The sequence below is a fragment of the Pseudonaja textilis genome, chromosome 9 (genome assembly GCF_049901715.1).
Source record: "Pseudonaja textilis isolate UNSWEBS1 chromosome 9, rPseTex1.2, whole genome shotgun sequence".
Classification (NCBI taxonomy): Eukaryota; Metazoa; Chordata; class Lepidosauria; order Squamata; family Elapidae; genus Pseudonaja; species Pseudonaja textilis.
This window is the reverse complement of record NC_141998.1, coordinates 24,625,287-24,649,507: the sequence shown is the minus strand read 5'-3', so window position 1 is coordinate 24,649,507 and position 24,221 is coordinate 24,625,287. Positions and strand designations below refer to the sequence as shown.

Here is a 24,221-nt window from a genome sequence, read left to right as displayed (position 1 = left end):
GTGGCTAGAAAGGTCGTTAAATGAGGCAAAACTCGGTTAACCGTTGTCTCACTTGTCCCAAAGATATATATGCAATTTTTCCATTGCTGCATATTCTCTACTTTTGCTCTCCTGATTTTATATCATCGGAAATGATGTTCTTTTCCAATATTGTGCCAAATTAATTCCTACTGCCATCATCAAACATCTCAAGAAAATTGTGATTCTCTTCATTTATACTCTCTGGAGTAATCCCTTAAAAAAGACTGTTGCTCTTTATATCTCTTCTGCTACTAGAGGACTGACGTCTAATCTGGTGTAGGGTTTGAACTTCTCTAATTGTAGGATGCTGGCTTTCCATTGCAACAGATACCAATAGAATGCAAGGAGAAGTCCACTGGAACAAGCCAAGCTTGTTTTAAGCCAGGATTTGGTTTCTCACAGGGGTCAAACTGATGCTACTAGGAGGCTGATAGTCACAGGCACAGAGCATGCTCATCTCTGGCTCCAGTTTCTCTGCAGTTGGTAAAGGTAAATGTTCCCTTCGCACATATGCGCTAGTTGTTTCTGGCTCTAGGGGGCAGTGCTCATCTCCATTACAAAGCCGAAGAACCAGCACTGTCCGAAGACGTCTCCATGGTCATGTGGCTGGCATGATTAAATGCCAAAGGCGCACGGAACGCTGTTACCTTCCCACCAAGGGGGTCCCTATTTTTCTACTTGCACTTTTTACATGCTTTCAAACTGCTAGGTTGGCAGAAGCTGGGACAAGTAATGGGAGCTCACTCCGTTATGTGACGCTAGGGATTCGAACGGACGAATTGCAACCTTTCTGATTGACAAGCTCCGCATCTTAGCCACTGAGCCACCGCATCCCTGAACTGCAGTTGGTACATGGCACCATGTTTTTCCTAACTTTAATGTCATGTGAGGTCTTCAAGACTAGGAATGTATCTAATCCACTTCGAAAGTCACCTTTGTTGATAGCCATCACCTATAATTCCCCAACTAAATTACATGTTGGGTGAAAAATGTATTTTCTTTTGAGTATTCTCAGTGGCCTTCAAGTTTTGTTAGATGATTCCTGGCCTGAAAATTAAGACAAGGAAGGGAGGGAGGGAGGAGGGAAGGAAGCAGAAGGAGGAGAAGGAGGTGGAATGGAGGGAAAGAAGGAGAAGAAGAGGAGGAATAGAGGGAAGGAAGGAAAGAAGGAGATGAGGAAGAGGAATAGAGGGAAGGAAATAAGGGAGGAAGGAAGGAAGGATGGAAGGAAGGAAGGAAGGAAAGAAGGAAGGAAGGAAGGAAGGAAGGAAGGAAGGAAGGAAGGAAGGAAGGAAGGAAGGAAGGAAGGAAGGAAGGAAGGAAGGAAAAACTCTTCTCTATTTTCTCCAAACAAAGCATGATTTTATCTCTCTGGATCCTTCTTGGGCATTTTTTTGTTTTTCTAAGGTAAGGAGTGCCAGACATTCTTGCCTTTTTTCAAAATAAAGAAAGCGTTTGGACTCCCTGATAATTTTGGTTGCTGTCTTCGGCACTGTTTCCGACCCTACTATTAAGCTACGTGTGCAGACGTATAATCACAGTAGAGATCTCTAGGTCTATTCTACTCCATGTGTAGGCTCAGGTTTCTGTCCTTCATCAACATTCCTCTTCTGTACACCAACAGGAACACACGCAACATTAAACGCTAAAATTAGGGTTAGGTTCATAATCTTTTACTTCCTAAATTCCTGGAAGAATAAGGCAGGCTGGGGTATTATTAACAAAAGTTGATGAACACAAAACCAAGCACCCTCACACACACACACCAACACACGCTGTATACATGATTATATTCATTATTGAAACCGTTTGAAACGTGTCATTTGCTGTGGGTTGGAATCTATTGACATATGTGCCCTGCCTAGTTTGAAATGCTGAAATAGCAGCTCAGGTGCCTTCACGTTATGTTCTGTCAGGACCATCGGACTACCTGCACCAACTTTTCCTCCCAGCTGGCTGAGGAATTCTGGGAGTTGAAGTCCACAAGTCTAAAAAGTTGCCATGTTTGGAGATACCCCCTCCTCACTCTAGGAGGTGGGACTGAAAACCCGAACGTTCAGATTCGAGAACCTCTCTAGGTGGTCATTTCTGACTGATAGGTGCCAAGTCAGCAAGCTAATGTGGAAAAATAGTCGAAAGAGGCTGGTGAAAGAGAGAAGATAAGTAGGTGGATGGAATTAGAAAAAAGAAAGATAGCTGGAGACAATCATTCAGCCATATCAACCACAAGATGGGGGCATGGAACTTATTTGGACTACTAGAGGAGAAGGAAGGGATGCCACTTAGGGATATCTCACCTAGGGCATAAAGTGGTACAGTCCATGCAATCTTGGCTGGGCTCTGCCTCCTCTCCTCCTCCTCCTCCTCCTCCTCCTGAGTTGGTCAAAGGCTGCCTTTCTCTTCCACACCTTCAGATTGCCAAGAAAGACAAGTGATGGGTATTCCCAGAACTCCATGAACATAAATAGAAGTTCAAAGGCGACATCTCAGCCGTGGCCCAGATCTATAACTTTGGACCTGTGATCAAACCCAGAAGCTTGAACCCACAGCCAAAGGTATCCCCCACTTTCCAGGCCTTAGGGATCTCCAGAACAGATCCTTTTCCCTGGTAACATTTAAAGAGACAGGAGGGGGAAATGTCGAAAGATGGGACTTCTCGGGGCTAGATCAAACTCTCCTGAAGTTTAACCAACTGCAAGTGAAACGAATTTTAGTTTTTAGCCTAGCTCTGGCCCCTTTGGGAGAAGAATGTGCCCGCCCCCCACAACTTGTCTTCTTCCTTTGCCCTGGGGAAATCTGTGGGGGGGTGGGGATACGTAAAAGCCTCCTCCTAAAGTGCCAGCATCACCTGAGAAGGCTTTCAACAACTGGTTCTCCTCTGGCGTTGATAGATTTGCACCTGTTCCTTGTTAGTTCTGGGGTGGGGTGAAAAATTTGGAGCCGCAGCTTCCTGCATTTCCCCCCCCCCCCCAAAAAAAATAGAATAGAAATGAAAAACCCGTCAGCTCTGATCTCTTCTTTTGGCTTTAGCCATCCTGGAGAGCGCGAAAGAGAACCCTGGGAACACAAAGACACACATTCCCCTGGGCTGTGACAGCCATGCCAGGCCCTCTGCAGCTGTGGCTTCCTTCCCTCCCTCTCCTCCTCCCCAGCTCTGTGCGTCTTTGTTCTCTGAGCTGAGTTGAACTCGCCAGACTGAGCCAGCTGCGAAGAATTTAGATTTACACGATCCGGGGATTTGAGGCTCCTTTTTTTCCGCCTTTCCCTGCTGCCCTCGTTTCTGACCATTCCGCATTTTCCTGCCTCGTGTGTTTTCCTATTGTCCATCGCCTTGCGTGGCAGCCTTTGCAATGGGAGGGAATTTGATGCGCGGGGAACGATCTGTTTATTGGCTGAGCCACCTTGGCGGCAACTCTGGGGCTGAAAGAGGGGAGCAGGGGAAGGGGATCGAAACAGGGAAGACAGAAATAGACGGGCAGCAGCCCAGGTGAAGCCAAGATGGCTGGTCTGAGAGGACGTTTCAGCTTTCTGGAGCTCATCTTAGAACAATAGTGGTTTATGGGAAAGGCCTTGGGAGTCAGGGGGAAGAGAGGGTGCCTAGGAAAGGGTGAGATAAAAGACCACCTAGCCCTCAGCTGCACAGTGGGTTCTAGGATCAATAGATGGGTTCCTAGAACTATAATGGTTTATGAGAAAAGTCTTAGGAGAAGAGGGAAGAGATGAGAGCTAGGGAGTGGTCAGATAAGAGACTGAATAGCCTTCAGCTGTATAATGGGTTCTAGGATCCATAGATTGGATCCTAGAACTATAATGACATGTGGGAAAGGCCTTGGAAGACAGAGGGAAGAGATGGTGGCTATGGTATACTCAGATAAAGACTGTATAGCCCAAAGTTGCACAATGGGTAAGGTAGAAGACTCAAAAGGAACCCTCTCTAGTTGTTCAGTCCATAAAGGTGATGGGAGAATTGTACTTTCAGGCTTGCAAGACTTGTAGTTTCACAATAAAACAGAATTCACTTATGCGGTCATGGTAAGACTGATATTAACATACCTTGGATATTAAAGCTATCTGGTTGAATAGTTCTCCTTCCTCTAAATGCAATTCTAGAAAGAGCCCGAATGCTCCAGTAGGCATCTGGAAGGCTTGCCTTCTGCTGTTCAGAGAAGTGTCCTCGTGAGAACTTTTTTCTCCATTGATCATTCCTGAATCAGCTTGGATTAAGGTAAAGGTAAAGGTCCCCCTTGCACATACGTGCTGGTCATTTCTGGCTCTTGGGGGCGGTGCTCATCTCCATTACAAAGCCAAAGAACCAGCGCTGTCCGAAGACGTCTCTGTGGTCACGTGGCCGGTATGACTAAATGCCGAAGGCGCACGGAACACTGTGACCTTCCCACCAACACGGTCCCTATTTTTCTACTTGCATTTTTTTTTTTTACATGCTTTCAAACTGCTAGGTTGGCAGAAGCTGGGACAAGGAACCGGAGCTCACTCCGTTACGCGACGCTAGGGATTCGAACCATCGAATTGCCGACGTTTCTGATCGACAAGCTCAGCGTCTTAGCCACTGAGCCACCGTGTCTCTTTAGATTGGCTGGATTAGTTCGCCACATATTCCACTGTGTTGACTTTAGACCATGTTGGCTCTTAGGCCTTCCTTTAAAAAAAAAACCCCAAACCATAAGAAAACCCCTAATTTGACCAATTTGTGGAATTTCACTTAGGTCACCACCATCCTAAGAGGATCCACTGAAAAAAATTTCTGGTAGATCTCAGAAGCCGTAGGAGGATCCATTTAAGTTACAGGGGTTTCCTAATTTGCAATGGCTTTTCAGGAGAGAATGGGTTGAAATAGCGGGGAAATGTGTTTTTTAATGCTTTTCCCTAATACACGGACTCAGGCCGCTGGTGAATACAGACATTTCTCACAGAAGTGAATGGCATTTTAATAAGATGAACGGTCTCTCAGTGATTGTTTGCATTGGGGCCGAGCCAAAAAAATCCTGTATTTTCTCTCCTCTCCACCTGCGTTTGTTCAATCTGATGAAAGAAAATTTGCTTGGGAAAGTTCTTTCGATTGAAAGGTAATTATTTCAGGTGAAGGTGGGCAGGAGTCCTTGCACTCACTGAATGCTGGACTTGGCCAAGGGGCACGCACACACACACAAAGTCAATTCTGCATCATTTTTCACCTTGAATCTACATACATTCCTTCAGATCCCAGCTGAGAGAGGGTTTCAGCCTTTGAATTCTAATTCATTGAATCCAATGAATTAGATATTGCAGAGCCTGCCTCTTTATAACCTAGAATCCAGAATTTTTTTCCCCACCTCATAATGTGTTTCCCCTTGTATTACAACTGGCTTGGGGGGTGGGGGAAGTTGTCTGAGGTCTCAACCTTGACCCGACAGCTGGTTTTAACAAACTACTGTGGAAGACTGGGTGTATTTTCCCTAGTACTTGAGGGAGGCTGAGTTGGACTGTTACTGGATTAATCACTTTCGCTAGGGGGAAAAGCCCTAAAAACGGTGGTCCTAATTTTGTACTAGGGAACTTTAACCTAAGGAATTGAGTTGACAAGTTAACTCCGTCTCCCACCCAGAAGCGGGGCTGAAGGGACCTATCTTTATTAGACTTTATTGGTTAGTTGGAACGTTGCCAGTTGGGAAATTTAAATCGTAATGATAGCAATCCAGAAGGAATGCCTCTTATCTGGGAGGCAAAGTCCATCTTCTGCCACTTCCAACCATGAAGCTTGGAAACCCCCAAACCTTTCGAAGAAGTTCTCAACCCCACAGAGTATTTCCAAAACCTAGACTGAATTTAAACTGGCAAACAAACAAACAAACCTGAAGAATTGCAGATGTGGTCCCCTTCTTAAACATATCTTGAGAAACAACAGACCAGGGAAGGGTTCTGGAGAGTAAGCCACGGGAGGTATTCAGCCGGTTCAAACCGGTTCAGGTGAACCAGTAGGGGATTTTTTTTAAGTGTTTTGTAGAACTGGCAAATACCACCTCTGGCTGGCCCCGTAATGCTACTCAAGAAAATGATGGCTGGGCCATGAGCCATTGAGAACCGGGCTGTGGAAGTGATGGGCAAGCTCGTGTATGCGTGAGCAATGGGCGAGTATGTGGAGCCGCATTTGTACGCTTGTGAGCTGCTCACGTGGAACCATACCCTGCGCCCCCCACCCCAAGTCCACAAAGCCAGAAATGTTGGGAAACTTTGCTTTATAGCAAGAGTCTCTAACCTTGGCAACTTTAAGACTTGTGGACTTCAATTCCCAAAATTCCTCAGCCAGGCTGAAGAATTCTGGGAGTTGAAGTCCACAAGTCTTAAAATTGCCATGGTCAACTTGCCAAAGTCTTAAAAGTTGCCAGGGTTGGAGACCTCTGCTGCATAGGATGCTTCGCCTTTGTACAAGGACTGATTATAAGTCAACTTTTTTAAGCGCCATGGTAACTTCACACGGTTGCTCACTGAATGGTTATACATCAAGGATTACCTACACAGGCTTGGTTTGGTTTACTACAATCTAACTCAGTGGTTGCCAACCAGTGGGCCAGGGACCACTGGTGGTCCACGAGAAAATTTTGGTGGTCTGCAGAGAAATGTCACCCCCAAAGCACTCCCCCCAAAGCACTTAATCCAGGCTGTGCAGGAACACAAGGCTGCGCCGCCCACATGGCCCGTGGGAACACAAGGCTTGCATCACATTGCAAACAACACGAGGTAGTGAGGGGAGGGGGGAAAGGACAGAGGGGGGAACTTTCCCCACTCGACCCACGTGCCTGGCCTGGCCACCAGGCTGCTTCTTTCTGCTTCTTTCTTCTTCTGCTTTTGGCTGCACACAAGGAAAAGCAACAAAAGTCTTTCTTTCTCTCCCCCAAACTCCGCCAGAAATGACTCTTTGGGACCCTGCAAGGCTTCCTGCTCCAAGAGGCTGCGCCGGCATGACAAGTCTCACAAGGACTCATTACTGGCAGAGTTTGTGGGAGAAAAAGAAAGACTTCTGCTGCTTCTGCTGTTTTCCTTGCATGAAGCCAAAAGTCTCTCTCTCTTTCTCTCCCCTAAGAACGGAGCTGGAGATGGTATCCTGCGATCCCAAATAAAGAACGATCGATCGGTAGGAAAACGGGGTGGGGAATTTTCCTGCAGACTTTTTGGGGGATTTTCCCAGGGTTTCTGGTCCGTGGGTTTTAAAATTATGAGTTTGGTGGTCCCGGAGATCCAAAAGGTTGGCGACCCCTGATCTAACTGACAAGAGAAATGATTGCAATGCGATTTCTTTCTTGGTTCGTATTCTTTGGTTCGTATACCACCCAGAACGTACTTTCTCCAACGTACAAAATCTGGCAACGAGCAACTTCTAAATTCGCTTCGAAATTAAAACAAAAAACAAAAAGAGAAGGCCGCTATACAGCTTCCTTGTTTTAAAATTCTTTATTTATAAAAAAGTACACTTCTTTCAATGGTCGAACCACAGTTCTTCTCTTTCTTTTTTTAAAATTTTTCATTTTGTACAAGTAAAAGACGATGAATGCTGCTCCCCACGAATATTCCCTCCGTTTCCCCCCGAAACAAATCGACAAAATGAAACCAAACCAAATTTAAAAAAAAAAAAAATTAAACAAAGGAACCAAAGATATTATTACAAAGAATGGGGGGAAAAATTAAAAATAAAACCGAGAATGAAAGCAAAGTTCAGTTTATTACACTATCTATAATATTTGTCTTCTTCTCCACATATTTTTTTTATTTTTTTATTTTACAAAAAAAGCACTTACAACACAGGAAAACACATCCCTCCCAAACGGACATTTTTATTTCTCTTATGCCACAAGGTTGATTATAGCAGGAATGTGATGAATGGGAACAAGGAGGTTAAAATGATAGAGACTTGTTTCGCAACCTGGGCAATTCGAAGATACGTGGACTTCAATTCCCAGAATTCTCCAGCCATCCTGGAGAATCCTGGGAGTTGAAGTCCACACGTCTTGAGGTGATCCAGGTTGAGAAAAAATGCTATAGAGCGACGCTTTTGAATGAAGGGAATGCATTGGAATGTAGAAAAGAAATCAAAATAAAAATGCCATTTATTTCTGTGGGCATTTATTGGTACTGCCTGAATATCTCATCGTAGAAAAGCGCTATATACACATTTCCTTGCAAGAGAAGGCCATCCAGCTAGTCCTCAACTTATGACCATCCAGCTAGGCCTCAACTTACCATCCATTGCTAAGCAAGGCACTTGTTAAATGAGTCACTGCGATGGTTAAGTGACTAACATGGTTATTAAGCGAATCCCCCATTGACTTTGCTTGCCAGAAGGTCGCAAATGGGGACCATGTGAGTCTCTGGGACGTTGCAACCATTGTAAATACGAGTCGGTTGCCAAGAGTCCGAATTCTGATCCCGGGCCATGGGGATGCTCACACAGTCGAAAATGTGGGGGAAAAAGGTCATAAGTCACTTTTTAGAGTCTCATCGTAACTTTGAATGATCGCTAAACGAACAGCTGTTAAAGAGTTGAGGATTACCTGTATGGAGGCTTTGCTTGCATTTGTGACCTTGAATTTTTGGTTCGATAATCCAGAATGAGGATCAAACCTTAGTCTATTTTTCCAGACAAATTACAGTCTTTTTCTTCCTGGGCGTGGACCCCAAAATATATTGTTTTTCAGTGGCCTTATCCTTCTGTCTCTGTTGATTCGGACCAATTAGCAGCCCATATCTCTTCAGTCCTGAGAATGAATACAAAACCCATATCTAAGTGTCCCTTCCAACAAGGCTCTTGACCGAAAGCCAACCTCAACTTTTATGGTGGGTTTCATTTTCTCCTAAGGAGAACTCTAGCTAACTTCTCATGTTAAGTTTTTTTTAAAACAAACAAACAAACAAACTGTTGGAATAAAACAAAGAAACAATTCCCCCCTCCCAAAAAAAGTATCAGGACAGGCATCACGAAATACAGTAACGGAAATCAAATGGTAAAGCCCAGATGTACATTCTTCCTCCAAACATCTGCCAGATGTGGCCTGCAATATAGACCCTGAGAACCATTGGAAACATCAGCACTGTTGGGTCCGGATTAAAATCCAGAAATAAACCAGAGGTTGCATTTTAATCCATTCCAAGGTCGGGATTGCACTGTCCACCTTCCTCAATGAGACCGGGATCTCTCCGTGTTCAATAAATGTAGATTATAATCTTTATCCTTAAATAGAACCTCCATATCAAGATGCCATATACCCTGAATCTTCTTCCACTGAGGACCATCCAGAGGGAAGATAGTGACCTTCAGTGAACCAATGTATACTTTGGGGGCAGTGCCCATCAATGGAAACAACGTGCAACATCGGATAGCACTACGAACCAAACAAGTTGGCATTTTCTTACATTCTCACCCAGCAGCAATTTTTTTCATGAAAACAGTACTACATTTCTTACAGCTACAGACCAAGGATGGCCTAAAACCAAAATAGTAAGGGTGATATTTGGCCTCTTCTTGATACACATATTTCTTGTCTCATTTGGCAGCTGTTTTTCCAAAGCCTGCACTGGTTCCACCCATCAAAGAGTCTGGGTCATGTACAAGGATTAAGGCTGAAATGGTCACGCATCATGATCACAGCAAAAATATGGTCACTTTGATATCTAAAAATATTTGCATGGAGGGTCTCCAAGGATTAGATGTGGTTCCCCAAGGCGGACAAGAAAGTCCAAGGTCAAGAAAAACCTAAAAATTCAAGAGCTTGGTAAGTAGCTAGAGAGAGCGACCAGCAAGGATGTTTGAACCATCTTGTTAGCAGGAAAGGATGGAAGCCCATCAAAACGAGGATAATTCCTATTTATTTATTTATTCAGCATTTTTCTATCCTGGCCATCTCACCTAAGTTACCCTTCTGAGAGGCTAAGTTATTCTTCTCGCTGAGGGAAAGAGAAATGACTCCTAGTCCAGAGAGAATGGAATTCATCTAGGTCATTCCTCAGAAGGTCCAAACATACTTGTGGTGGTATCTCCAGCTAGACTGGAAGGAGGCCTTAAGAGGCGGCTGAGCTTGGAGTCTTTGCAGTGGAGAAAGTGGCCAAGGATTGACCTCTTCCAGAATCCCCGAAGCCCTATCTGACCATTTCCTATCTGAGGGACTGCCCCAAAGAAGAGGAGGTCAAATTATTCTCCAAAGCACCTGAAGGCAGGACAAGAAGCAACAGAGAGAAGCTAATCAAGGAGACAAGCAACTTGGAACTAAGAAAGTTCTTGATCGCTAGAACAATGAATCAGTGGAACTGTTTGCCTTCAATGGTTGTGGAAGCTCCATAACTGGAGGCTTTCAAAAAGAGATTGGAAATCCATTTGTCCAGAATGGGATAGGATTGAGCAGGGGGTTGGACTAGATTAGAAGACATCTAAAGTCCTTTCCAGCGGTAGGATCCTATGATTCTATTCTCCCAAACGCTTGAGGGCAGGACAAGAAGTGGTGGAAGAGCATTAATGAGAGAAGCAATCTAAGGAGAAATTCCTGACAGTTAGAACAATTAATCAGTGGAACGATTTGCCTCCAGAAGTCGTGAATGCTCCAACACTGGAGGGTTTTCAGAAGAGATTGGACAACCATTTTGTCTGGAATGTTACAGTGTTTCCTGCTTGAGCAGGGGTTTGGGTTAGAAGACCTCTAAGGCCCCTTCCAACTCTTGTTATTCCTGTCATATAAGTGACTAACAATAAAGCTACTGTTTGGGACTATTCGTGTGTAGCTCTGACTGCTTACGCTCTATAGTTTTTCAGGGAGGAAAGTCAGCATTGTGAGCTGAAAGAGAATGGCTACCTCAATGGGGCTATCTCAGGACCCATCCACCTTTGCTGCCTTTCAAAATCTTGGACTATATAATTCCTGGCTGCCAAAAATAGCTACCGCCATCTGAGGCTACAGCAACTGTTAACTATCCTCCAGCAGTTGGTTTTCCAATCAACTCATCCTTCAAGCTTTGAAAACAGGGGTCCTATCACACCGATCAGAAGTCTCCAAAAAATATACCTTAAATACGTTACCGTACCAAATCTTCAAGGGGGATAGGATTAGCTACGCTCAGGGGAAGCTACATGAATCTCTTCTCCGACAGAATCGGAGGAAATGAGAAGGACCAGATGCTGGCAACCTGTGGAGATTTAAGAGGTCTAGACATCTAGGCAGAAGCTCTTCCAGAGCAAGTAGGAACGATGTGTTTTTACTCAATGAGCAGAGACTTCTGCCAGGCTACAACCTAGAGCTTTGGTATACTATAAGAGTCTTGACTTGCAAGGGGATCCAACCGGTCAGTCCTAGAGGAGATGACTGGTCTTTAGAAGGCCAGATCCTGAAGATGAAACTCCAAGACTTTGGCCACCTCATGAGAAGGAAGGACTCCCTGGAGAAGAGCCTAATGCTGGGAACGATGGAGGGCCAAAGAAGAAGGAGGGGGCTGGATGGAGTCACTGAAGCGGTCGGTGTGAGCTTAAATGGACTCTGGAGAATGGTAGAGGAAAGCCTGGAGGAACGTTGTCCATGGGGTTGCAATGGGTCAGACATGACTTCGCAACTAACAACAAGGGGTCTTGGAAATGCAGATTGAACCTAGAGTAGCCACGTGTTTCGATCCCATTTGATCCTGAGCAGATCAAAACTTTGATCCAGATTCTTTCATTGTTATTATTATTTCTTAATGGCAGGCATTTTATTTCAGGCTAGTGATGCAAACAGTCTTGCTCGAGGAGCCAGGCATGAAGATTTCAGAGTGGACGATTGACAAGGGACTACGGAAGGGTTGAAAAGAAAGAAAGGATTAAAGAGAGAAGGCGCTTGCTTAACGCTGCAGAAATGCCAGCCCAGACCTGGCTAAGGTCACCATGCATTTAGTTTTAAGTAAGCCTTGCAGTGGGAAAGTTGGCACCATACAGATGGGAGAATGGGGAGACTGCTCTGAAGGCCATGCTGTGCTTTATTTTGCAGGCAGGTAGTAGAAGTCCCTGTGTACCTGTGTGCAGGTACACTGGCTTGCTTGACACCAAGGGATGCTGAGTCTACAAATTTAAAAACTAGAATAAAAAAGAACATTTGCAGCTCAGAGTTGATCAGCGTGGTCCTTAATGTTGTCTGTGCTTGTTTTCTTGCAGATGTTTCATTACCCAACTAGGTAACATCATCAGTACTATAAAGGGGAGAGGTTGCTCTCCCCCCCCTCCCTTCTAGCACTGATGATAATACTTAGTTGGGTAATGAAACGTCTGCAAGGAAACAACCAAGTTTAAAGAGCACAAAAGGACCCCATAAATATGACTGTACCGGTGTTTAAGGTTGGCTTGGTGGAATGTCTGGATTTTGGTGCATTGGTGCGCTCCGTCATGCTTTCTTGCGCTATTCATGCAATTGTGAAGCCCAACGGGTCTCCCTGCATTTGTCTTTTACAATGGCAGCTACTCCTACACACAAGCAGAAACATCAGGACAGGTGACGTTTTGTTAAAGAGTTGCATTGCACATAGCTGGCAGATTGAAAGGAACCAAAACAAAACAGTGCCAACATAAAATTAGACACCGTAATTATTTCTTTAAAAAACAACAACAAAAAACCTCCATCAGCATTAAATGTTTTTAATGTTTCAAAATATTAAGAACGCCTCGTACTGAGGATGTACTGATTGAGAGGAATCTGAAAGAACAGGGTTGCTCCGTTTCTCCTGCAATCTGTTGGCTGAGCAATGCAAAAGTTTTATTTAAAGGAAGTCATCCTATGTTTTCTTTCTTTCTTTCTTTCTTTCTTTCTTTCTTTCTTTCTTTCTTTCTTTCTTTCTTTCTTTCTTTCTTTCTTTCTTTCTTTCTTTCTTTCTTCCTTCCTTCCTTCCTTCCTTTCTTCCTTCCTCCATTCTTTGATAACAGATGCTAATCCAAACAGTTGTTTCATTTGGTCAAAGTAAAGCTTTCTTTCCGTTTATTTCCCCCCTATGGAACTTGAACGCTTTTCAAAGAAGCTTTAAAAATCATGCCCCTAGCCAATTTCCCTACAACTGGGGGAGCAGATAGCACTCTGCATTTGGGCCTCTCTCGCTCACTTATTTTTGTGGTCCTGGAATGAAAAACAAAATAGGAGGAGCAGCGGTGGCTTGCTTCTGACGGTCAACTCTATAAAATAGCTCACGTTTTGCTCCAACAGAACATTCTTTTTTTCCCCCAAAAAAAGTTTAGTTGTGATGGAACATTCAAGCCAATTTCAAGTTTGCTTCCAAAACAAGCACAACCCCCAAACAAAACATACAGGCCAACTCAAAGTGTCCCAACAGAGCGGTTAAGATTTCAGCCCCAAACAAAAACAATTTTTTTCTAAATTCACCCATCTCTCTATTTGCTTGCCACTTGAGGCTATTTAATGGGAAGGGTCAGTGACAGGAATTGGAGCCTCTGGGATGCACACAAAGCTGTTAAGTTTCACCAGGTTTCCAACATTAAGCACTGAGACTTGACGAAGAGCCAAGCGACTACTTTGGTTGTCTGTCCACTCACTGACAGTTCCAAAAAGTGAGAAACTGACAGGAATGGACTCAAGCAAGTGAATCTAAGAAGAAGCTCATGGACAAAAGATGTTGGGTCCAGGAGCAAACGAGGGTGGGAAAAAAAAAAAGAAAGAGAGATAATGTGGCATGCAAATCTTGACAGACTCCGAACCTCTCTCTTAAAATCATAACTGAGAACGAAATAACAACCACAACAAGAGAAATAAGAGACCCACACTTATTACACTTCTCCTCCCTGGATATCATGCACTCTCATTTGTTCCTTGCTTTCCCCAAAGGTTCTTCTGAAGGTGAAGTTGAGTCTGGGGTTTTTTGTTTTTGGCGGCCATGGATAAAGGCGGGTGCTTATTCTCTTCCCACCACAGGTGCATTGTGGGAAATGGCCACAGTGGAGATGCTGAAAAGGAAGATCCAGATGTGCAGGAGCAAAGTCTCGGGCCCCGATTCTGTGCTTTTGTGCTTTCGGTGTCTGCAGCCCGCAAGCCCCCACTTTGCCTTCCAGAGTCCATGGAAGGGAGTGGCGGTCCTGGCCCCCCTCCCCACCCCAAAGTTAAGACAATAAACAAATTCCAATGTTTTTGAAGGGAGGTGGGAGGGTGAAAGAGGAGCCCCCCCCCCCCAGGCTGACCAAGAGACACTTTTAAGATGCAACCAGGAGGTGCAGATGGCGGGTGGGATCGGTATACTATACAAAGACAGGCAATAATAATTAAAAGTATTTTAACATCAAAGCCACCACTGATCAGTACAAACGACACGGTAAGGGACCAATCTCTGTCGGAGAAAATTAAGCAGGGGGAAAAGAAAGATTGCTCTCCTCTCCCCGAGAAGGAAATAAATTCATTAAGCCAAGCAACGTCCCTCCCGTTCCCCACCCCCTCTCGACTCCCCTGCTTTGCCTCCTCTGGGTTGCCCACAAAGTGGTGGAAGTTCTCGTTGGCTTCCCAAGTGTCCCTGTACTGCGTCCCACTCCCCAGCGGATGGAGGTCTCTGGGGATGCGTGTGTTGGGTGGGCGGGGAGGCCTCTGGATGTCTGACAAGGCCCACGGTCTCTGTGGAGCAGCCACCAGTCCCAGGGAGGCAGGACGTGGCCTGTGAAGAGAGGGCAAGAGAGGGGAGGAGGTGGACCAAGCTACACATACCACTCTTTTTTGGAAATAAAAGACCCGTCATTCTGAGAGACCATGTTATCGGCTATGTCCAGTTGCTCGGGGTCATACTGGAATCCAAGTGTCCGTTCGTTGTAGGATTCAGAGTGGGCTTCGCCCTCGTCCACCGTGAAGTAAGGCCGCTTGGAGTCCTCCTCGTACTTGGTGGGACAGGACCGGTGTTTCCTTTCGGCCCCAGCGCCATCGTCGTCTTCGTCCTCGTAGTTGTTGCTACCCAGCGGGCCAGGCTTTTTCTCGTCGTCCGAATCGTCAGGATACTGAAGGTTCTGGGCCATGGGCGGGTGATGCTGAGGGATGCCCGCCTTGCTGTACCCGTTGCCGTAGACGTGCTTCTTGGTGCTGTAGTCGCCCTTGAAAGTGTGGCGCCGGTGACGGAGCACCATAAGGACGACCACGGCCACCACTACGACCAACGAGGCTCCGCCCACCACGCCCCCAATCACGGCTGTGGGGATGGTCGGATGTGCCACGGATGTGACCGGTGGAGACGGGGTGTAGGGGAATTCTGGGTAGGAAAAGACAGATGGAAGGGGGAACAAGCATCAGTCTGTGAGGAATGGCAAACACATGCTTTCAGACTTAAAAAAAATAATAAGAATAATTTCAAAAAATCAGGGGAGATGAGGAGAAGGAAAAGGGGAGGGAAAGTCGGGGAAGGGGACAGGAAGTGCCTACCTACCTAGACAGAGAGACACAGAGATCAGTCCCAAGCCTTTTCCTCTGCCTTTTCCCGTTAGCAGAGCCCTGGTCTTTCTTTTCCCAGCCCTAAGGGTCAGATTGACAATAACAATCCTGCCTGGCTGGGGAAATTATGCATTCCTGCTTTGTCTACTGGAACTTTTTCCACCATGATGTGGAGAAGAAAAAGGTTTTCGGCCTATCTCTCTGCCTTTGACCTGAGCCTGTCTTACGAAAAGTGAGGCTGAGTTGCTGGGAAGCCAAGACTGGTCACCGTGTCTGACGTGACACCATGTCCATCCTCTCCCAAACCACTAAATCTTTGCAACATTTATCACACAAATCGCATGCAGAGAAAGCACTGACTTGTCTTCCGATAATAATAATAATAATAATAATAATAATAATAATAATAATAATAATAATAATAATAATAATAATAATAATAATAAACAACCAGTGACCCACTTCGTGCAAAGAGAATGGGCGCTCTGAGAGCTGCCACAAAGTGTTCACCCTTTCTGCGAATTATTCCAAGCAAAATATAGAAGTGAGAAAAGATGGCGTAGAACGTGTGCATGCAAAGGCACCAGCTCTGTTCCGACTCACATGCATTAAATCAACCCCTTTGCACAAGGAAAGGAATAAACGGCAGCCGTTGTGTTGGGGAAAGGGTACAGCCAACGCATCGAGGTCAGACACGACTAAGTTGGATCCCATTTGATTTACAATTTAAATCAAATCAAAAGTAAATAGTTTTAGACATGCTCTGTTTAACAGATGCTGATTTAGCGGACTTTGGAGTTAGTGGACATTTTTTTTTTTTGCTTCTGATTCTGTACACTACATTATGGATCTGTCCTTTAAATCAAGGTTTTATTATGGATTTAACAGACACACTTTTTCCCATAAAGGTTTATTACATGAAAGTTTCACTGTACAGTCAATATGATTGTCCTCCAGTTCCAGATCTGGTGATTTTCCTCCTACTATAATTTTATGCTCGTAATTACTTGCCCTTTTTGACATTCTGGATAACACCAAATGTTGAGCAAAGCCACTGACAATCATTTCTATCTGATACACACCGTGTTCTCCAATTCCCCCACATGTGGATCTGAAAACGGCAAGGTTGAGGGTTCGGTTCCTGTATGGGCCACCACGCTGCTCCCCTTTTCATGATTCTCTTCCCGGGGTAGAGTCGGGGCTGATGGAGCTGAGCGTTTACTGGCCAGATGCCCTTCCCGATACCACATGGCTTTCGCAGGAGACATTTTTTTTATTTGCGCCCAAGGAAGAGAGAAACATCTGCCGCTACCTAGGATTGAACTCTCAACTTTCCCCATGCAAGGTGATTAGCTTCACCGCTAGGCCACCATACCGCTAGAAGTTTTTCCAGCCCCTGGTAGTGGCTAGGATTCGGCGCTCTCACCGCCGCGGCCCAGGTTCAATTCCCGGTCAGGAGAAGCCAAAGGCCCTCTTCCTTCCCATCCTTTGAGGTTTCACTCTGACACACAGGACAAGACAATGGCTCTGCATGAACAGGGAGTGGCTGGATTTTTTCCATAAAGGTACATGCTACACAAAAAAAGGGAAAGTGATTTCCCCCTGCGACCCAGTTTGTGCTCCCAGTTAAGGGTGATACGTAGGAGGCAAAGCTCTGATAAGGCAAGGAAATTTCAGCCCAACTTCCTGAGCAAAGACATGTGTGAAGTGTGCTAGACTCAGGTTTTTTCAGGTCAGGATGTTCTTGGGGGGAGGAGGAAATCCCATGGTCCTAATTCTCTTCCTCTTTCACCCTTCCCCTGATTCTCAATTCCGTAGCAATAAGGATTCTTTTCACACAACCCTGGTGAGACTTGGTTGCCATGACATTTGAAGACAGCCTTCTACCCCCTGGGGCTGCCAGAGAGAATTCAAACCTTCGCATTGATTGTCTCTCTTAGTTAGAAAGGCTATACTTTCCACCAGCCCATCCTTTCCATGCTTTGACCAGCCTTGGGGCTTCCAAAGCCCACTTAGAACCCAATTCTGGACACTGCCAAGAATGCTACTCTCAACACAGATGACGGAGAATACGGGCAACTGATTTCACAGATGCCAGGAAAATCCAGGTGCTAATACATGCTAAGAATATCTTCTGGTTCATCTAGAAAAAGAGAAAAAGGAGGGGAAGAAAGGAGAGAGGGCTTTCTAGGGAAAGTAACCCAGAAGCAAAGCAGATGAGTGGAACCATCAAAAGGACCTTCTCAACACAGCCACTTGGGGGTGGTAGAGACCGAGGATTTCAGTTGTGTGGTTACCCTTCACAATACAATGGGAGTGAAGGATCCTTGGTGTTCTCTGAGCTTGGTGGTTTTCTTGGAGATGTTTCTTGCAGACAATGCTACACACGGATGATATGATCTTGTATGGCTAATGAAACATCTGCAAGAAAACCACCAAGCTCAGAGAACACCAAGGACCCCTCATTTCAACCCTGAGCTACAAATATTCTCCAGTACAATGGAAGTTTTAGCCTAAGGTTGCTTCTCCTGACCAGGATCCTCTTAAAAATTAGCAGATAATACAGGTAGTCTTTGACTTGGGGCAAATTCACTTAACTGTCTCACTGAACAACAGAAATTCAGGGTTCAATTGTGATTGTAAGCCGAGGACAACCTGTACTGAAATGCAAAAGGGATTCCTGCCTTCCTTCTTGTAGATTTGGCCTGTCCTCCAAAAGATGTTTTGGCTTAGTTTTGCTTTCTCCTTCAAACCCAAAGTAATCCTCCCCATCTTGGTGTCCTGGTGTCCCCCTGATGTTCTGAACCCCAACTCCTCAATTTTTCCCAGCTAGGACAAGCCATCTTTTAGTCATACACTAGGCTCAGCAAGCATGGTTGGTTGGCTCTCGGCTCTTACTTTTGCTAGGTGAGTTTTCACACCGGTAAGATGGCTACTGATGGTTGACCAAACCTTTTGCAGGTGTGAGTTGCCCTCTTCTGCCCTAGAAGAGGCTACCCACTTCTCCTCCCTTGCATGGAAAGACAGCCGGCCAGAGAGATTACAACTATTTGAATTATGTATATCCAGATTCTTATTTGAAAGTATAAATTCCTTATCCGAATTCTGTCTTGTTTTTTTTTTTTTTAAGAATAGAATAGAATACTTTATTGGCCAAGTGTGATTGGACACACAAGGAATTTGTTTTGACCTTCTTGCCTAATATATATTTAATCTGAGAAAAGAGAGACTTCTTCCTCTGGTTGTTTGTTTCCAGAACAGAAGAGGCACCTGGTAGATATGGAAGGGTGCCTTCTTGACACAATGGAGGACACCAAATGTGGAATTCTTTCAGTGGTTCTCTCCAACGTGGGTACGTTCAATGGTGATGGACGCAGTGGTCTTCAAAAAATCTCTCTTCAAGGACGGTGGTGGGTCAGAGATGTCCATTCAGCACCCTCTCCTTCCCCCAAGTCAGGTTTTCTCATGTGGTCCTTTTTTTCAAGGATGAATCTTCTAAGAGAACCATTAGTTTGATCCTGGACATCCTACTATCCAAGCTTGCCTGAAATGCTAGAGTTCCTGGCGTCTGGATGAAATTGGAAGGGGAAAGAAGACCAAATGGAAGCAGAGCAGAGGGAAGGAGAGAGGTGGGATTGACTTAAGAGAGAACCATGGTCCTTCTTCCCATCTAGACAGCTCTTCAATCCTACTGCCGTTAAAAAGAGCTACTATGGGTCTTTCCATCCTCTTCTTTGCCCCCAACAGCTGCTGCAAGTCAAACATCCTGTTCCCATGCCAACAGTTCAGTCTCCTGGGGCAGCAGCTGGACCAGAAGAAAATCGGATGGTTCTGGGTTTTTGTCTGGTGAAGAGTCAAGTGTGCAGCGTTCCTTTTATTCCACCAGAGAAGGACAATGGTAGATTTATTTAATAAGGAGTCCATGAGCTTTGGGCCAGCGGGAAACCTAAAAATCTCCTCTCCTAGACAAGGAAGTCTTCTGAGATCCATTTGGAGTTGAATTCAATAGGTTCCACCTGTTGTTGATGGACAACTGGAGAAAGTCCACTGGCCAAGTCTGGGTATGTCTTCTCGCACAGCTAGACATGAAAAGGGCCATGTTCAGTTCTCTGCTGACTCCGTGGTCTCTGACTTACAACTCGAGGAAAGGTTCCATCAAGTTTCTAGGCCTCAGGGAAGTCGAATCCCTCTCTGCAATCTGGCACTGCTTCTCGTATGAGAATTCCATGCAGAAGTTCCACATTGGTGGAAATGCTTCCATGGGTCTCTCTAGTGCAGTGTTTCTCAACTTTGGCCACTTGAAGGTGTGTGGACTTCAACTCCCAGAATTCCCCAGCCAGCAGAATTCTGGGAGTTGAAGTCCACATCCCTTCGAGTGCCCAAGGTTGAGAAACATGGCCCTAGCACGTCAAATCCATGTTGGTCAAGGAGAAACAGCATACTTCATGGACCTTCCATACACGCAAACATGTTTTCTGATCAAGGAGAAGGAAAAAAACATACTAGTTTTCCGAAATGTGTGGATTTCCATGAAAACAACTAATCTTAGCGGAAAGAGATGCTTTCTTCCTTAATATAAGCAATTTTCTAGTCATCAGTTTTTTCTGGTAAACAAGTAAACTAGCGTCTCTTAAAATGTGTTTTTTTTTTTTACAAAAAACAGGGAGGGAGATGGAAAGGACCTGCTTTAAATCTGAACCCCTACGGAGAACACTTAAGGTTGCATTTTTATGATTTAATTCAGCTTATGATCCCTAATTCTGAACTCCTAGTGCATTCATTTCCTAAAAAAACCCCCCACCCGGTTGCATTTATACCACCGTGATCTCTGCAATTTGGATTTATACATTACCTATACTTGAACAACCTCCTTCCATTTTTAAATCAATAATACAATAATACACGAAGCCAATGGGACGAAATATTGTAAATTCTAGCCTAACGAATGCGCTCTACTTTAATTCTAAAGCTTGTACATTCCCAATTCGTTTACTGTTTCTGTTCATTTCTCCCCTTTTCTTTTTTTTGTCTTCCTGTTTTTCCTTCCTTACAAACCTTTTCGAAAACACAGTAGAAGCAACCCCCAAAAGATCTCTCTTACGTTTTGCAGGTTGCCAAGCCTAAACATTGTCAAGACACTTTGCACATGCTCAGGCCAACTCATGAACAGCTTGCTAAGGCTACCGCTTAGTGTTTTGAAACAGATTCTCTGGGTTTGCCTACAAGATAAGATTATTCTTTTAAGGTGGTGCTATAGATTCAAGGGAAGCCACCCCCTTTTCGAGGACATGCTAAATCTCCTCTGGCTTCAAAACTGACAAAGAATCCTAGTTTCTGGCGCAAATGAACCTCGGCAAATTGAGAAGCGTCTCCTCCCCCTCCCCACCTCCCCCAAAAAAACCTGGCCTGGATTTGGGGCTGGAAAGAAGCTTGCAACCACCCCCATCCTTAGAAAGGCAGCCTGTCTAATGGGGAGAGCGGGGGGGGGGGTTTAACAGGGTGGGCTTAAGTCAGGCTGCAGGGTGGACTCCTTGAAAGTCTATCCAGCAGTTTTGCAGCTGCTGCTGCTGTTTCAAGGCCTGACAATTTTTGGAGACGGGAGCCAGCTGGCTCCTAATCTCACCTACTGCCTGCCAATCAAGATCTTTTTGGCGGGGTAGAGGCCCCAGTCCCGTCTCCAGTTCTGCAAACTGGGGAGAATGGTCGGCGAGGTTCCCGAAGGTTGTCCCCAAACCAGCGTCCATTCTGGCCACTGGCTCTTAAACGACATCTGCATGGGTGCCTAAGCCCTAGATGAAGGATGTTGGGCTTAAATGTCCTGCTTTCCTTCCGATGGACCCCACCCCAACAGATTCTGGAAAAGAACCTCTCTTGTGGGGTGCCCCAGCCTCGCTCCCTCCCTCTATCCCCAGCTGTTGCTGCTGGATCAAGGTACTGACAGCGCTGGGACTAAAAGAATCTTGCTTTTTTTTTGTCTGGTTTAATTAGTCACCGAGAAGTTTGCCTTCTGCTTATGACTGCCAAGTGATAGAAGACACCTTTGGCTGGGGGATCGCTTGCTTTTTTGAACCAAGAATCCATACCATCCATTCCTTCTCTTGAGGAGAGAGGAGGAGGAGGAGGGTGTGTGGGTGAGGAAGGAGATTATCCCTGAAACTTCAGACTGAGAGACAATGAAGAAAAGTTACGCGTTGACTTGGCCGAATCTGGCTGATGTCTTAAGGACATCTGTTACTGTCTGATTTGCTCCTTCCCCCTTCGTCTGGATCTCCTTCATTGGGAGTGTCTCCATCCAAGCTCAAGTGGTCAGGCCAAAGCTGGATGTGTCATTTAACACGGTTAAAAATTGGCATCCCTTTGTTGGAAAAGTGAACACAAGTTAGGATTAGGTTAAGTTGTGACAAAGGTCACAACGAAGGGCCATCACAGGGCCAACCTTGATTTTATAACTTTGCTTGTAAAGAGAACCGTTGGGTCCCAATTATGCAGGGTGTACGTGTCAACCCTCGGAGAAAACCCTCGGAGTTCATTTGGGCATTCTCCTAACAACCCATTGTTCTAACCCAGCTCCTAAATACGACAAACCCTCTGTAGTTAAATAAATGGTCCCTTTATTAGGAGCGCCGGCAGCCCCGGCCAAAAGTCTCACTCTCTCTCTCACCACAGGCTAACAAGTCTGTCTGACAGGGAGGTAAATAGTTGTCTGACACACCTATTCATCTCCCCACTCCCTGCCTTTTAACTCCAGAGCTAGGATGGGGTTTCGCTAGCAGCAGTGGCTCTTCCGTCCCAAGGACCAGCCCATAGATTTCCACTGCTCTCCTCTCCTCTGCCTTCTGCGCATCCGTGCATCAGGCACTGGACCCAGCTGTTCCTCCTCTTCCTCATCAGCCACCTCCAGACCTGGGGGCTCTTGACTCTCCATCTGAGGGCTGACGGATGGCCTAGCCTCCATCTCTCTCTCCCTCCCTCCCTCCCCCCTCCCCCCCCCCCCCCCTCTCTGCCAGATCCATTCTCTTTTCCCCCTCAGAGCTCCCGACTCCCACGCTTCCACCTCCTCCTCTGATTCAGCTGCTGGAGGGGCTGGTGGCCGACAGGCGGCAACATCCATCCACAAAGTTTGCAGAGAGGACCACAAGCAGCAGGGGGGTGGGTGCCAATCATGTCTTTAAAAAGCCAGGATTGGCTGGCAAAGAACCCTTAAGCCCAGATCTGTCTACTTTTTGAACGAGGAGCTCTGGCTGGCTCCAAACGGGAGCAACCATGTATGAAACTCTCCTCTCTATGCATGCCCAGATGTGCATGGTTGGCAAAGCGTGTTCCCTTCAATCCCAAACTTCCTCTCTCCCCTCTCCTGATTAACTTCACGCAAGCCAACTGTGGTAAACTTCCCCATCTCGCTGGCTGGATGTTCATTCAGCTAACAAATGTCCTGCAACACCCAGCTCTTCCGCGAACAGATTGCGAGAAGAAAACATTAAATTTCCACGGAGCTTTTGCTTTATCGGGCTGTAACTGCCAACCTTCGGCTTGCAGCAAGCGGTGGCCATCGCGGTCAGCTCAGCCTGTTCCTCCCTGGGGGCTGAGGGATGACTCTGGGCGTGCAAGAACCCAGTTATCAGGAGGCCCCTTGGGTGGGCGTGCTGAATTCGGGCCCTTTTGCCTTTTCCACCTCTCTGGGATGCAGAGCAGGCCTTAAAAAGAACATCACGAGCTGTAGTGGCACAGTGAGGCAATACTGCTGAGCACTGGCTGCCAGCAGATTGGCAGTTCGAATCCCACCAAGCTCAAAGTTGACTCAGCCTCTTATCCTTCCGAGGTGGGTAAAATGAGGACCCAGATTGTTGGGGGCGAGAGGCTGACTCTGTAAACCACTTAGAGAGGTTTGGAAAGCACTGTGAAGTGGTATATAAGTGCTATTGCTATTCCTTCCTTCCTTCTGCCCTCCTTCTTCACAATTCCTTCCTCCCTCCCATTTAGAATGCAATAGTGCAGGAAAACTCTGCCGCCTACCATTCCCATTTAAAACAGGCTGTTTAAAAAGCTTTTTTGAGGTGGTGGTGGTGAGGTGGGGTGTCCCTGCACAGGGAAAGCAACAGCGGAAGATGCTGACAGTAATACGAAGAGTTGATCCCCTTTTCCCCAATTACACCAGGCGGCCTTCTTAGTTTACAGCAAGGGTTCTCTCTCTTGCTACTTTAAGATGTGTTGACTTCAACTCTCAGAATTCCCCAGCCGGCATAGCACGGCAAGCACTTCCTCCCCTTGAACCTTCCAACTTGGTTGGCTTGGCATCAAGAGGATGGGAGCTATGGAGTTACACTTGGGAGAATCCCAGTTGAAGGACTTCAACTGTCATCTCTTGCTATCTTCTGAGGATAGGACCGTCCTCCTTCTGCCCACCAATTCTGCTAACATCACATCTCATCTCTTACTCAACCCTTTCTTCTGGGGCTTAGACTACCCATAAGCCTTTAAACAACCCTGGAGGGAAACTGTACACACACACACACATACACACCCACACAATCTCTACATGCTTGGAGTTAAGAATGACATCTGAAAAACCAACAGGAACTCAACTACAGCCATTCTGACCAAGTGACTTTATTCCTAAAGCCTTTGAAAAAAAAACCAAACAAACATCCCTTTTGGAAACAAACAAAGGAACAAAACACCAGCCCCTGTTTCATCCTCTTTCAGATATGTCCTCGTAGCATGTCTTTTAACATCCCACCCTCTCATTTCCCCCTCCCCACCCTTTTCTTCTGATTCTCACGGCCTTTCATCCTTCTG

The 24,221-nt window shown here is 45.7% G+C and overlaps 1 protein-coding gene across 2 annotated transcripts in view; it reads right to left on the bottom strand.

The window, feature by feature from the left end:
• Window positions 1-24,221, bottom strand: part of NECTIN1 (nectin cell adhesion molecule 1) — a 179,431-nt gene that overhangs the window by 34,355 nt on the left and 120,855 nt on the right. Inside the window, exon 6 of one of the 2 annotated variants that reach the window (XM_026709196.2) lies at window positions 13,169-15,246. The exons of the other annotated variant lie outside the window; for it this stretch is intronic. Within the exon in view, the coding sequence (XP_026564981.1) occupies window positions 14,705-15,246 (542 nt within the window). The 3' untranslated portion in view covers window positions 13,169-14,704. Of the gene's footprint in view, window positions 1-13,168; window positions 15,247-24,221 lie in introns of those variants that run through there. 2 annotated transcript variants of the gene reach the window in all.